General features: G+C 33.9%; 3 protein-coding genes and 1 long non-coding RNA gene across 5 annotated transcripts; 2 read left to right on the top strand and 2 right to left on the bottom strand.

Annotated features, from left to right (window-relative positions):
* Positions 1–87: 87 nt before the first annotated feature.
* Positions 88–1651, top strand: LOC111416089 (methionine aminopeptidase 1). Of its 2 annotated transcripts, none has more exons than XM_023048036.2 (3): positions 88–442; positions 540–1280; positions 1334–1651. In XM_023048036.2, the coding sequence occupies exons 1-3, from the start codon at positions 283–285 to the stop codon at positions 1564–1566; spliced, it is 1134 nt and encodes a 377-aa protein (XP_022903804.2). In that variant the 5' UTR covers positions 88–282; the 3' UTR covers positions 1567–1651. The 2 variants fall into 2 exon arrangements, with proteins under 2 accessions (XP_022903804.2, XP_022903805.2); XM_023048037.2 differs by having other exon boundaries at positions 306–488.
* A 102-nt stretch (positions 1652–1753) lies between these two features.
* Positions 1754–4020, bottom strand: LOC111416088 (uncharacterized). The gene is made up of 4 exons (XM_023048035.2): positions 3910–4020; positions 3061–3860; positions 2331–2820; positions 1754–2271 (listed from the first exon to the last, which is right to left on the bottom strand). The coding sequence occupies exons 1-4, from the start codon at positions 3941–3943 to the stop codon at positions 1853–1855; spliced, it is 1743 nt and encodes a 580-aa protein (XP_022903803.2). The 5' UTR covers positions 3944–4020; the 3' UTR covers positions 1754–1852.
* On the top strand, positions 2215–8591 carry LOC139429239 (uncharacterized). The gene is made up of 2 exons (XR_011639903.1): positions 2215–2302; positions 7965–8591. It is a non-coding gene; the product is annotated as an uncharacterized lncRNA (long non-coding RNA).
* A 2651-nt stretch (positions 8592–11242) lies between these two features.
* LOC111416084 (beta Hydroxy acid dehydrogenase 1) lies at positions 11243–12525 on the bottom strand. Its single transcript, XM_023048031.2, has 2 exons — positions 12238–12525; positions 11243–12182 (listed from the first exon to the last, which is right to left on the bottom strand). Exons 1-2 carry the CDS (start codon positions 12273–12275, stop codon positions 11261–11263), a joined length of 960 nt encoding a protein of 319 aa, XP_022903799.2. The 5' UTR covers positions 12276–12525; the 3' UTR covers positions 11243–11260.
* Between the last annotated feature and the right edge of the window lie 280 nt (positions 12526–12805).

Raw genomic sequence — 12805 nt, 5'->3', positions numbered from 1 at the left:
ATCCAAAATCCCAAATCATTTCTAATTTTAAATAAACGTTCTGTATTTTTTTTAATAATTATTTAATCGGCCACATTTTTCTTTAAAAAGTTACCTAACCTCAATGCGATAACTTCCTCGTTAAAACCAATTATCATAAATCGGATTAAAAGAATAAATAAATAAAGTGCAAAAGATCATCAAACTTTAATTTTTAATGTTACGTGTACTTTTATAAATAGAAATATCTGAAATCGTATAAATAGCACTCTTAGCCAACATAACCTCAACTCGTTAAAAAAAATGTCAAGTTCGAATTTGTGCGAAAGTCCGGGTTGTAATTTGCCGGCGAAACTTCAATGTCCCACGTGTAGACAGTTGGGTATTCAAGGGTCGTTTTTCTGTAGCCAGGAGTGTTTTAAGGGCAACTGGAAAACTCACAAGATCATCCACGCTTTAGCTAGTAAGTAAAGTGATGCTGTCTTGGCTCCTCAAGCAGATTCGACCAGGTATTGTCAACCAGATTTGGATGTATAGAGCGTTGCGTTATTAATTTTTAGAGGGTGAAGCCGTTGATGGGAAAAAAGAAAATGGGTATAATCCATGGCCCCATTACAATTTTACCGGAGAATTAAGACCGTTTCCTCAAACTCCTATAAGGACCGTACCCGATCGTATCCCTCGCCCAGATTATGCTGATCATCCAAAAGGTTTCCCATTATCTGAACAAGCTGTTAAAGGATCTAGTCAAATTAAAATACTAGATGATGAAGAAATTGAGGGAATGCGAGTTTCTTGCAAATTGGGGCGTGAAGTACTTGATGAAGCTGCAAGGGTTTGCGATGTGGGTGTAACAACCGATGAAATAGACAGGATTGTTCATGAGGCTTGTCTCGAAAGGGATTGTTATCCATCTCCGATGAATTATTACCAATTTCCAGCTTCTTGTTGTACTTCTGTTAATGAAGTTATTTGTCATGGAATACCCGACACTAGACCTTTAAAAGATGGGGATTTATGTAACGTTGATATAACTGTGTATCATAATGGTTTCCATGGGGATTTAAATGAAACGTTTTTTGTTGGAAATGTCTCTGAGAAACACAAAAATCTTGTTAAAGTAACCCACGAATGTCTTATGAAAGCCATTGAAATGGTAAAACCGGGAGAAAAATATAGGGAAATTGGAAATGTTATACAAAAACACGCTCAAGCTAATGGATACTCAGTTGTGAGGAGTTATTGTGGGCATGGAATACATCGTTTGTTTCATACAGCCCCGAATGTTCCTCATTATGCTAGTAAGATAATTTTTTATAACCATTATAAATTATAATTAATTACTGTTTAATAGAAAATCGAGCAGTTGGAGTAATGAAACCAGGACATTGCTTTACTATTGAGCCAATGATATCTATGGGAACTTGGAAAGATGAAATGTGGCCTGATAAATGGACTGCGGTTACTGCAGATGGACAATTCTCAGCTCAGTTTGAGCATACTTTATTAGTAACCGAAACTGGGTGTGACATTTTAACAAAGCGTAGAAATGAAACGGGTTTACCACATTTTATGGATAAAATGTGATTTTATTAAAAACGAAAATATGTATCCAAACCAAAATGTAACGATTCAGTGCCTAAATAAAGAATTAAAAAAAATTTAATTTATTTAATGAGCTCCATCTATCGGAATTTTGGACAATTAAATGTCAATAATACAGATTTCAACTGATTTTTAGGTTAGAATGAAGAAAAAATTTTAATTTTAAAAGTACGTATTAAAAAAATTAAATTATATTAAAAAATATCACTATTAAAAAAATAACTAACATTATAAATTATAAAAATAGAAAATCATTTTCCTTTTTTTTTTAAATTCTAACATCACCAAAAGGAACGGCTTTTTCCTCATTTTTATTCTTGTTAATTTCCTTTTCATATTCTTTATCATCCATAACTGAAATAATTTCGTGTTCTTTTAGGCCACTATAATCATTTCCTGGATGTTTTCGCCACTCAACATTTCCAAAACCAACAACACTATGCCGCTCCGGTGGTTGAGGAGATGGTCCCTTACCATAGTAAGTTCCTTGAGGAGGAACTTGATCGTTTAAGTCTTCCCGTGATGCTTTAAAAACCTTGCTATTACGACCACTTCCCTTTGGAGAAGCACCACGGGATTTGATTACACGCTCTTGGTAAGGTTGATCGGGATTTCGAAGAAAACGTTCACAACATCGACCAGCTGGTTTCGATAAGATACATATACCTACTATTAAAATAATGATACCTAGAAAATCGGGGAAATAAAAACAAATCAGGTGAGATTATAAATTAATTTTTTCTTACATAAAGCTGTTGGAAGTGTTACTGAATATAAATAAGTATTGCTTTGTTTTTCATGATTCCCTTCCGGTGGTGATTCACCGTCTTCTTCGTAATCGTCCGGAAATAAAGTTGAATTTGAGGTTGCATTATCACTTTTTTTCTCTTTTGATCTCGGAGGTGCTTCTTCCTTTTCTTTTTGTGTTGGGCCAGTTTCATTATCATCTCGTTTAATAATATTTAAGATTACATTTTGATCGTTATCGACCATTAAAGGGTCGTAATTAACGTTTTGTAATTTTCTTAAAAAATTTGCAAATTCAAAACCGATTTTTGGGTCGCGTTTGGAATCATTTTTATTAGCGGTGGTACGGTTTTCGGTACCACCGCTATAGAATAAAAAATAATACCCATCATCGTCGACTTTTTCAGTGGATTCGTTCCGTTTTTCTTTTACATCTTTTTGATACGAAAATTTTTTTAATTCTTTTGGCGATTTTAAACTCTCCAGCCACTAATAAAAAGAAAATTTTGGGTATTACGTTACAACTGTTTTTAAATACGGTGAATTTCATTGTTTGTAGACGCAAGGCTGAACCCGAATGTTTCTAGTTCTAGGTCTAGTGTTAGTTCTAGTTTTACACCATCACTAGAATTAACACAAGACCTAGAACTAGAATCGTTCGGGTTTAGCCGTCTTGAGAGACGTAATAACTCATTAATAATAACTATTTAACTTTAATAATAAACTCACAGGAGGTGGCCCCCTCTCCGCATTACCCCTTTTTTTCAACGCTTCATCTCCACTTTGAGATGTACGTTGTAACTCCAAAATCATTTCGTCAAAATCATCCCCAACTTTACTTAAATTAGAAAAATTTCCATTTATTATATTCCCCTCGGTAGTTTTTCCAATTTTTTCATCTCCATCTAAATCGGAAACCCTCAAGATCCTAACGGCGCCACCAAATGATGTGTTTTGAGTAGAATTTTCAAAATTAACCTTCACTCCTTCATCCATGCCCTTTTTTATTCTGTTAGCGTTCTTTTTCTCTTTTAAATCATCACTTTTTATTACTTTTTCTCTAGTTATTTTTGGATGTAAAATTGGTTCGAAGTGGTGATTAGATCTCGTCCGGATAATTCTATTAAAACACATGCAAGTTCCTTCTTGCGACATCGGGTGTGGATGGATCTCTAAATCCGTGAAAGTCTCGCGAGGGGATCTAAACGTTTCATCAATCCTTGAAAAAACACCCTTACTTCCGTTAACTAAATCTCCTAATGCGTCCGAAAAGATATCCGGTGATCGTTTTCGCTCACTTTCTCTCGGAAAATCTTCATCATCAATTTCTTTTCCGGCCGAAAGTAAGATGTAAAGGAGAAGATTTTCCATGGGATTTATTGGAGACATAAATCCGGGACTTGAATGATAAATGTTACTAACAATTCTTGGTTTTGAATATTGCCTTTTTATTATTAAGCTGGTTGAAGGATTTTTCGTTGTGTTTGAGATATTAAAAGTCGTTTCAGTGGGGAATCCATGTGATAAAACTAAAATTACAACTTTTTTTTTAAAGATTAGAACCATTTTAAAACTTACCTATAAAAGAAAATATGTAAAATAGTTTATTCATAGTTTTTTATTAAAAAATATTGTAAATAGACATTTCTAGTTTTATTGATTTTTCTTTGTTTCTAGCCTTCTTTATTTATTTATATCGGGATTTTCGTATAACTCGGAATATATGAATGTAGTACCATAGTTACGAAACTACGATGTGCTTGCAATATTCCACATAAAAAGCAACATAACTTAATAGTACAGGCATTGGGTAGTTTTGCAAAAGAAAAGTTTTGCTTGGAAAAGGTGACGTCCTACGGCTAAACCCGAATATTTCTGGTTCTAGGTCTTGTGTTAGTTTTACTTTTTGTTCAATAAAAATATACCACAATCTAACGCTGAATAACAATTAAAACTAACACTAGACCTAGAACTAGAAAGTATTGGGTTTACCCGTGCGTTAAAGAATGCAACATAGTGATTCTTATGCTAACTAGCGCTACCTATCATTGTCACTAGAACTAACATTAGACCTAGAACTAGAAACATTCGGATTTAGCCGTACATCTTTCAAAACAGCTAAACCAGAATGATTCTAGTTCTAGTGATAGTGTTAGTGTAAAACGAGGGGTAAACCGTTGAACAAAATTAGTACACTAATTCCCAGATTTGTTATTAATTCCTCTAATTCTTCACTAATTCCCTTAATTCCTTACTATTTCCCCTAATTTTATTAATTTCCACTCTAATTACCTAGTAATTCACCAAATCTATCAAGTGAACTACGCCACAAAATGGTGTAAAATAAATCAAGCATATGTGTTTGTAGTATACGAATTAAAATAAAAGAAGTTGGTAAAAAAGCTAGAAAAAATAAACAGTTTATTTTTACATAAAGATACAGGTTATTTATAATAAAACTAAACATAATTTTTCTAGTGTATAATATTATTGAACAAAAATAAAAAATTACTGTTTTTTAAACGCTTTATATCTGCCCTTAATGTTAAGTTGGTCTGCCCGTTTTATTTGAAATGGGCCGCCACCAATTAAATTAATAGGACCGTAAAAAATAAAATCTTTATGAACGGTATCAATGTCTTCTTTTCGGGGCCAAATAAATGTGTCAAGCTCTGCTTTCAGAAACTTTATTTTATAATGTGCGTTTCCTCTATCTTCAATTATCCGACCTATAAACTACGATTGGTCATAGAAAATCGCGTAACAGTTTTCTAAGAGTATCTCAAGTCCGGCAGTTTCCGATACATTTTCTGATCTACACGATAACATCTCATCTGATAACTCCTCCATATCATCGAAGTCATCGAGTTCCATCACGTCTGAGTCAATGGATGAGTCACTGCTTGTGCCACTAGCCTGATCCATGGGTAGCTTCTGTTTAGTAGAGGTCGGCAGGGAATTTTTGAAAGGTGTTTTTCTCGGTATTTTTCTTGTACTGTCTATAAATCTTTTTAATCGGTCAGTACTTAGTCTACCGTTAGACTGATCTAAAAGCCAGCAGTACGATGACTTTTTAATAATTGAAGAATTTTTACCGACAATGAGTTTTACATATGGTGATTTTACCGATACATTTTGCACTTTTTCGGAAAAGTCTTTTAAACTTATAGCATTCGTTCCCAAACTATCACATTCGCGATCTTCATTAGAACTCTCGTTAGAAATTAAGTCCATAACCTCGTCCATAACTATATCGTCATCATTACTGATATTATTCGTTTTTGCCACATCTTGGTCAATTTCATTTTTTTCGGGGTTTTCGTCAGCTTCAACGTCGTCTTCGTCAATGTCTTCATTCTCCTGTGTTACTTCGTTATTTTGTTTGTGTCTTATTAACGGTACTTGCATATATTTCCAATCATTTTCTTGTGCATTGATTCCAAATTGTTTCATGCCCTCTATGACATTTTGTAAAGCTTCTTCAACTGTAGCTTTGATATCCAAATTGAGAATTTCTTTTTCACGTGGTAAATTTTCTTTCTTCAGGCTGTTTTGTAATCTTTTGTCTTCCCTTGGAAATGTAAAAGTTCCCCTAAGATCGTTTATTGTATCAATTGTTGTCTTAATTCTCTCAACTCGGTTTAGCATATCCTTTGTACTAAAATCTATTATTGTTGGTCATGGACCTGGCAGCCCGAAATAAGGATTCACATGCTTGGCTACCAAAAATACCGATACTGAACATCTCTAGTTTTAACTCACCGCTTTTAAGCTTCCATATTAGTTTAATCAAAACGTGGGCGTTCATCTCGATACAAAGGTAACAATTACTGGTTAAAAAGTTATCTGTTATTTTATATTCTTTTTTTCCTTGAATCCAGGCTCTCTAGATCCTAGTAAAAAATACAACATACCAGATGCGATATAATCTAGTACCCAACTCAGTGCTGGAATTTAAGAACGACGATTCGATGTAGTACATTAGCTTAAGATACGCCACACTACCTTCACTTTGCGGAATTTCCTTATTCAGTTGTTCAATTACTATCAAACTGCACATTTTTTCTGCGGATGCAAAATTCATCTTGTCTTCACTTTTGAGATCAGAATCTGTCAAGAGATGTTTGTCTTTTGGAACCTTTAAGATCAATTCCCTGAGATGACTAGAGGTGGCAGTGTATTTCCCAATTGGCAAATTTATTCCTGATTTTAGGAAACGAGTACGCATTTTTGTTAAAATATGGGTGGTGTCCTGTACATAACATTCATCATTTTTTTCGAAGTTGCAGTGGAGTAGCTCAGAATCTTTTGGGGTTGTTTTGTTATTTTTTTTATATTCAGGTGCTAAACGAGACTTCAAAGTATTTAAATGCATAGCTCTTAAAAGCCGAGTATCGCCGTCTGAGGAAAATCCCATAATTCTGATGCCAAATTTTTTAGCTTCCTCCTTCATCCATCCAGGTTTAAGTATTTTGGGAAGTTTGTATGTCGCGTTGCAGAAGCAGGTTACTTTGGAGAAGATACTGTCATGTTGGTCCAACGAAGTTACAACTTTAATATCATCAAATTTATGCTGAAGCTTTTCCCATAAATTAGTTTCTGCTTTCGATTTTGCCCACGCCTTCAAATTTCGAAAAATTAAAGCATTTTCATCTGTTAAGTTCACGGCTCGGTTTACGACAGGTCTCTGATTAATAATCCCCCTGGGATTATCCTGGGGATTGTCTAATTCATCAGGAGATTCTTCATTTAAAAATTCTGAATTTTCAACAGAAGTTTTAGCCCTCTTTTTAGGAGCCCCTTCTTGATTACTAGACACAGATCTCGGCACAGATGCTTGAATTTCTTTTTTGTGTGATTTTCTTTTCTTTTTGAAATATTCGACCATCCAAAGTAGGACCTGTTGGTGTGCTGGTAACATTTTGTAAATTTTCGGATTTCACTTAAATTTCACGTAAATTTTCGGTCACTTCTCACTTGTGATATACCACTATTCTCGATTTATTTATGCAAACAGGGAAATAACTACACCCATGCGTTTGTAGAACCAAAATCAAAGAGGGCGATCACGCGTTAACAGTTTTATGCTACACGACGCCATTTTGCGCAATCTTTTTTCTAATTCCATACTAATTCCCCACTAATTCCCTACTAATTCCATTATTCTCTTATTAATTCCCCTAATTTCCAGAGTAATTCCCCAAATTCCCCACTAATTCCTCTAATTCCACACTAATTCCTTTAATTCCTTACTAATTCCTGAAGATTGTACACCAAAATTCCCCTGCGAAATACCCCTCGGTGTAAAACTAGAACTGAAGACGCTCGGCTAAACCCGAATGTTTCTAGTTCTAGGTCTAGTGTTAGTTCTAGTTTTAGTTCAATAAAAATATGCAACATAGTGATATTTTATACTAACTAGCGCTACCTATCAGCCATCTTAACAGAGATATGGCTAAACGGAATGTTTCTAGTTCTAGATCTAGTGTTATCTAATTTTATTTGTTATTCAACGATAGATTATTGTATATTTTTATTGAGCTATAATGGACACTGTGTTATATCCGTTATATCGAGATTTTACTGTAATGTCAAATTATATTGACATGTTGCATTTTATGTTTTTTGTACAGGGTGATTCACATAAGAACCGGAACAGAGCAGGGACATGTAGAGGACAATAAATTAAGATGATTTAAAGTAACTTACCTCTATACTAAGTTGTACACCTGAGGAGTTATAGGACTTCAAAGTTGGCTCTTAAATTTTTAAAAAGTTCAATATCTTCGTAATAAATTAAGCTAGAAAAACCAAATTTGGTATACGTTATGAGTGTACCAAGAGCATTAATTGGTAGCAAATTAAAATCAATTGAGGCATTTCAAAGTGTTGATTAAAGCCCCCCATCGACGGTCGAACATGTTGGCCAACTTCCAACCCAACATGTTGGGTGTGTCCATCCACGATCGAACTTCACATCGAGCATGTTGGGACGACCTCATTTGTGCGATGGATCTTGAATCGGTTACAGCTCTATGCGCGGGTGTTATATGTTTAAATAGAAAGAAAAAAAGGAAACCTCCACGTTTGTGGGCCAAGAAGTGGCTATTAGAGCGAAATAGTTTCAGCCACATGTCGTTATTGACTGAAATAGCTACCAATGAGCCACAAGACTACAGAAACTATTTACGCATGAATGAACAATGTTTTGAAGATCTACTTGAACGAGTTTATAATCTTCTTAAAAAAAAAAAAAAGAATATGAGAGAATCCATTTCTGTTAAGGAACGCCTTGTTGCCACACTTCAATTTTTAGCAAGTGGTAGAAGCTATGAAAACCTGAAGTTTAGTTGAGCGATATCGACACAAACGCTTGGCAGAATTGCACAGCTATTTTTGATGTTCTCAGAGACGACTTCTTAAAGGTAAGCACACCATGATTAACATAGATTCGTAGACAAATTACAGATATAAGGTTAATTAACTACAAAAAAATATAACTATAACATCGATAAATTCGCTCCAAAACTTCTTATTATCGTTAAAAGAGATTTTAACCCAATGTAACTCCAATGTAGTGTAAACACTATTAAAAGATGTCTAAACTGACGTCATTCTCGTCGAGCCGCTCGACGGTTGACCATCCACGATCGAACATGCTCGGTGTTGGGCTCGAGTTGGCCATAGCTGTCGAGCCGAGCGCCCAACCCAACAAATCAGTCGAGCATGTTGGAAGCGCGTCCATCGACGGTCGAACATGTTGGCCGAGCCGCTCGGACCCAACATGTTCGACCGTCGATGGGGGGCTTAAGGGTGATGGTACCTTAAATTTTGACAGATCTTTTTAACCTGTTGACGGATTTTATACATTACTACTTCATTTCATGTGGAATTTAATTCTAAAACTTTTTTTACTCTTACTATTTTTTAAAAAACTTTGTCGTTTTCATAAAAAACTTAAATAACTAAAGACACTTATTTCGTAATGTTATTTAAAATAAGCGAAAATTCAGTAGTCGGCTATGAAATTGTACGTCAAACTTGACAAATAGGTTATAAAATTATTTGACAACAAGGTTTTATAACCTATTTGTCAAGTTTGACGTACAATTTCACAGCCGACTACTGAATTTTCGCCGATTTTAAGTAGCATTAACGAAATACGTGTCTTTAGTTATTTGAGTTTTCTATGAAAACGACAATGTTTTTTAAAAAATAATAAGAGTAAAAAAAGTTTTAGAATTAAATTCCACATGAAATGAGGCAATAATGTGTTAAATCCACCAAGAGGTTAAAAAAATCTGTCAAAATTTAGGAGACCATCACCCTTAATCAACCCTTTGAAATGCCATAATTGGTCTCAATTTGCTACCAATTAATACCTTCAGTACACCCATAACGTATACCAAATTTGGTTTTTGTAGCTTAATATATTATGAAGATATTCAATGATTTCAAAATTTAAGACCTTTGATTATACAGTGTGTCCCCGGATAGGTGAAACGACTCTTATAAAATGTAAATTTTTTCGATATTAACTGTCATCTTTTGGGGTTCAGGCCTGCTTGATTAAAGACTGATTTTGAACATATTTTCAAATTTTAAAAAACAAGTGAGTGTTGATACTGAAGCTAAAACTTCTTGTGTGTCAGGTAAAGTACCTTTTCTGTTTACAGTATGGTAAAATGTTACTAAGAAATTTTATTCAGAATGAAAAATTATGGCCATATGCAAATTTTCATCAGCCTACTTTGATAAAACCTATTGTTTATTATTTTCGTCAATAGTACCTTATTACGACTTTTTGTTTTGAGATTCAGATTATTAGGGAGAAATAAACAAACCGTTCTGAAAATGTTCACAAGAAATTAAGTGTGTGTTCGCCCACAAAGGAAAACAGTTGATCATAGTTAATCATAGTAAGAAATCTTTTGATTAAACGCCAACAAGTACTTCTTTTAATTGCAGTATTTGGAAATTTTTCACAAAATAAAGCAATAATCGGTTTTTTCCCGGTTCCATAACACTGAATCACGTAAACTTTTTCCTGTAATGTTAACATTCTGTTTAAAAAACACTTTAAGTTTACTAAATTACAGTTTGAGAGATTAACAGTGACAGGAAAGCAATTTTGTTTTTCCATGGCAGTCTTTGTTAGAAATAAAATTGTTTGATAAGGATTTTTTCAAAGTGGGCCGATCAATCCGAAAATTTGCATATGCCCATAGTTTTTCATTCTGAACAAAACTTCTTAGTAACACTTTCACGTACTGTAAACAGAAAAGGTACTTTACCTGCCACAAAAAGAGTTTTTCTTTCACTGTCAAGGCTCACTTGTTTTTTAATAATTGATAATATGTTCAAAATTAGTCGTTAATCAAGCAGGGCTAAACCCCAAAAGATGACAATTAATATCGAAAAAATTTTACCTTTTATAAGAGTCGTTTCACCTATCCGGGGACACACTGTATATAATATGGATTGAGCCAACGAGAGAGATAGCTTGCGCAAGGTGATCGAACCGAGATAGCATAGAAGCGTACTGCCATATAATGGGTGTACTGATAGAAGTGAGATAGATATAGAAGCGTACTGACATATAATATATCTATCTTTGTTACAGTTTCACATTATCGCTTTCCATCTGCGTCTATTCACCTTGAGCAACATTTTTGTTAGTAGATATATTCAGTTAGCTCAATCCATATTATATATAATCAAAGTTTAAGACCCAACTTTGAAGGCCTATAACTCCTCAGGGATACAACTTAGTATAGAGATATATACTCTGTGTCGGTTCTTATGTGAATCATCCTGTATATTGCATTATAAGTGAAATTCACTGTTTTTATAAATCTTTTAATTATCATTAATCATTAATAAACAGCTTAGGCAACACAAAATACTCAAAATTATTAATATATTTTTATTAATCAGTTTCATTCATTTTCTTTTTTAATTGGCTCAACTTAGTTAGACAAGCATCCCTCCAATTTCTCCTTTCTTGTAATTTTTCCAACGGAATTTCCTTTTCAAGCTGTTCGGCAATTTCCCCAACTAATACCCCCTCAAATTTCGGTAAAGGTTTAAACGTTTGACTAACGGCATGAATCGTATTCGAATAACGTTCGCAATAGTTCTTAAATCCCTCCGCGTTTAAATGAGTCGTTTCTAAAGTCCCCAAAAAGGCGTATCTCATCCCCAACCCATCGGACATAACCTTATCGACATCTTTAACGTCTAGAATCCCATCGGCAACTAAATTCCACGTTTCGTTTAATATCGCGTATTGGATTCGATTCAAAGCGAAACCTTCGATTTCTCTACTTAAACTAACCGGACTTTGGCCGATTTCTTCCATGATTTTTCTCGTTTTTTTTGCAATATCGGGTTTGGTCCACGGTGCTGGAACAATTTCAACCAAAGGAACATAATAAGGTGGATTAACGGGATGCGAAACGATTATATTTTGCTTATTTATTAAATGTTCGCTGAATAATGATGGCATAAAAGTCGAAGTAGATGAAGAAAGAATCGTTTCAGATCCAATGGGAAGTAAATCATCGACACCTTTCCATACTTTTCGCTTTAATTCTAAATTTTCCGGGACACATTCCTGTACGAATATAGCATCTTTTAAAGCTTCCTGAAGATTTACAGTTGCTTTTATACAATCGAATTGTTCAGATGCGTTTAATTTTCCACGTAAAAGTCCGGAGTGTTGAAGTGTTTTGAGTTGTTGCTCTATATCCTTCAAGGCCGTTACTATTTGCGAGGTTTCTATGTCGTACAAGGTTACTTTATAACCCACGGCTGCGAATAACATTGCCCAAGAACGACCGATTAATCCGCTATGAACAAAATTTTTAATAAGTACAAGTTTTATAAGAAAGTTTTAAAATTTACCTTCCTACTATCGCAATCTTTTCATTTCGTTGAGACATGTTTAGACCTTTCTCTTTTAGCGTTACAACAACAACTAACTTTTAATTCCTTTTTTTTATCTTATATAATGTAGCTTCGGGGAATTTAACACAACAACAACCAATCAGATTAAAAGATAAATCTTGTTTTGGAGTGTTAATTTTAAATGGGTTGAATTTTATCTCAATCTATTCGTTTTCATTTATAATTAAAATGGGTTATTAACAGAGATAATCGAGTTTAACTTTGTTGTGTTTGCGTAGTGAGTGTTTTTGCTGGTTATTAATGTTATTTAAAAAGAATGTTTTTATTTAAATTATTCAAACAATGTTTCTCAAAGAATTTATTTTATCGTAATTTATTTAAAAAAGTCAGATAATAAACATGCTTTCGTAGATTCATATTAATTCATACGTAATAAAGGTATTAAATAATATAACCTCAAATTTATCTGCCAACAAATTTAAGTTATGCAACCATTTTTTCTAGGGGGCAAAATAAGTTGCCTATATATTGCCCAACCTAACCCGATATTTTCTAGTTCTAGTTT

The sequence above is a fragment of the Onthophagus taurus genome, chromosome 3 (genome assembly GCF_036711975.1).
Source record: "Onthophagus taurus isolate NC chromosome 3, IU_Otau_3.0, whole genome shotgun sequence".
NCBI lineage: Eukaryota > Metazoa > Arthropoda > Insecta > Coleoptera > Scarabaeidae > Onthophagus > Onthophagus taurus.
The sequence above is the reverse complement of the archived record's forward strand: the minus strand, read 5'-3'. Positions and strand labels throughout refer to the sequence as shown.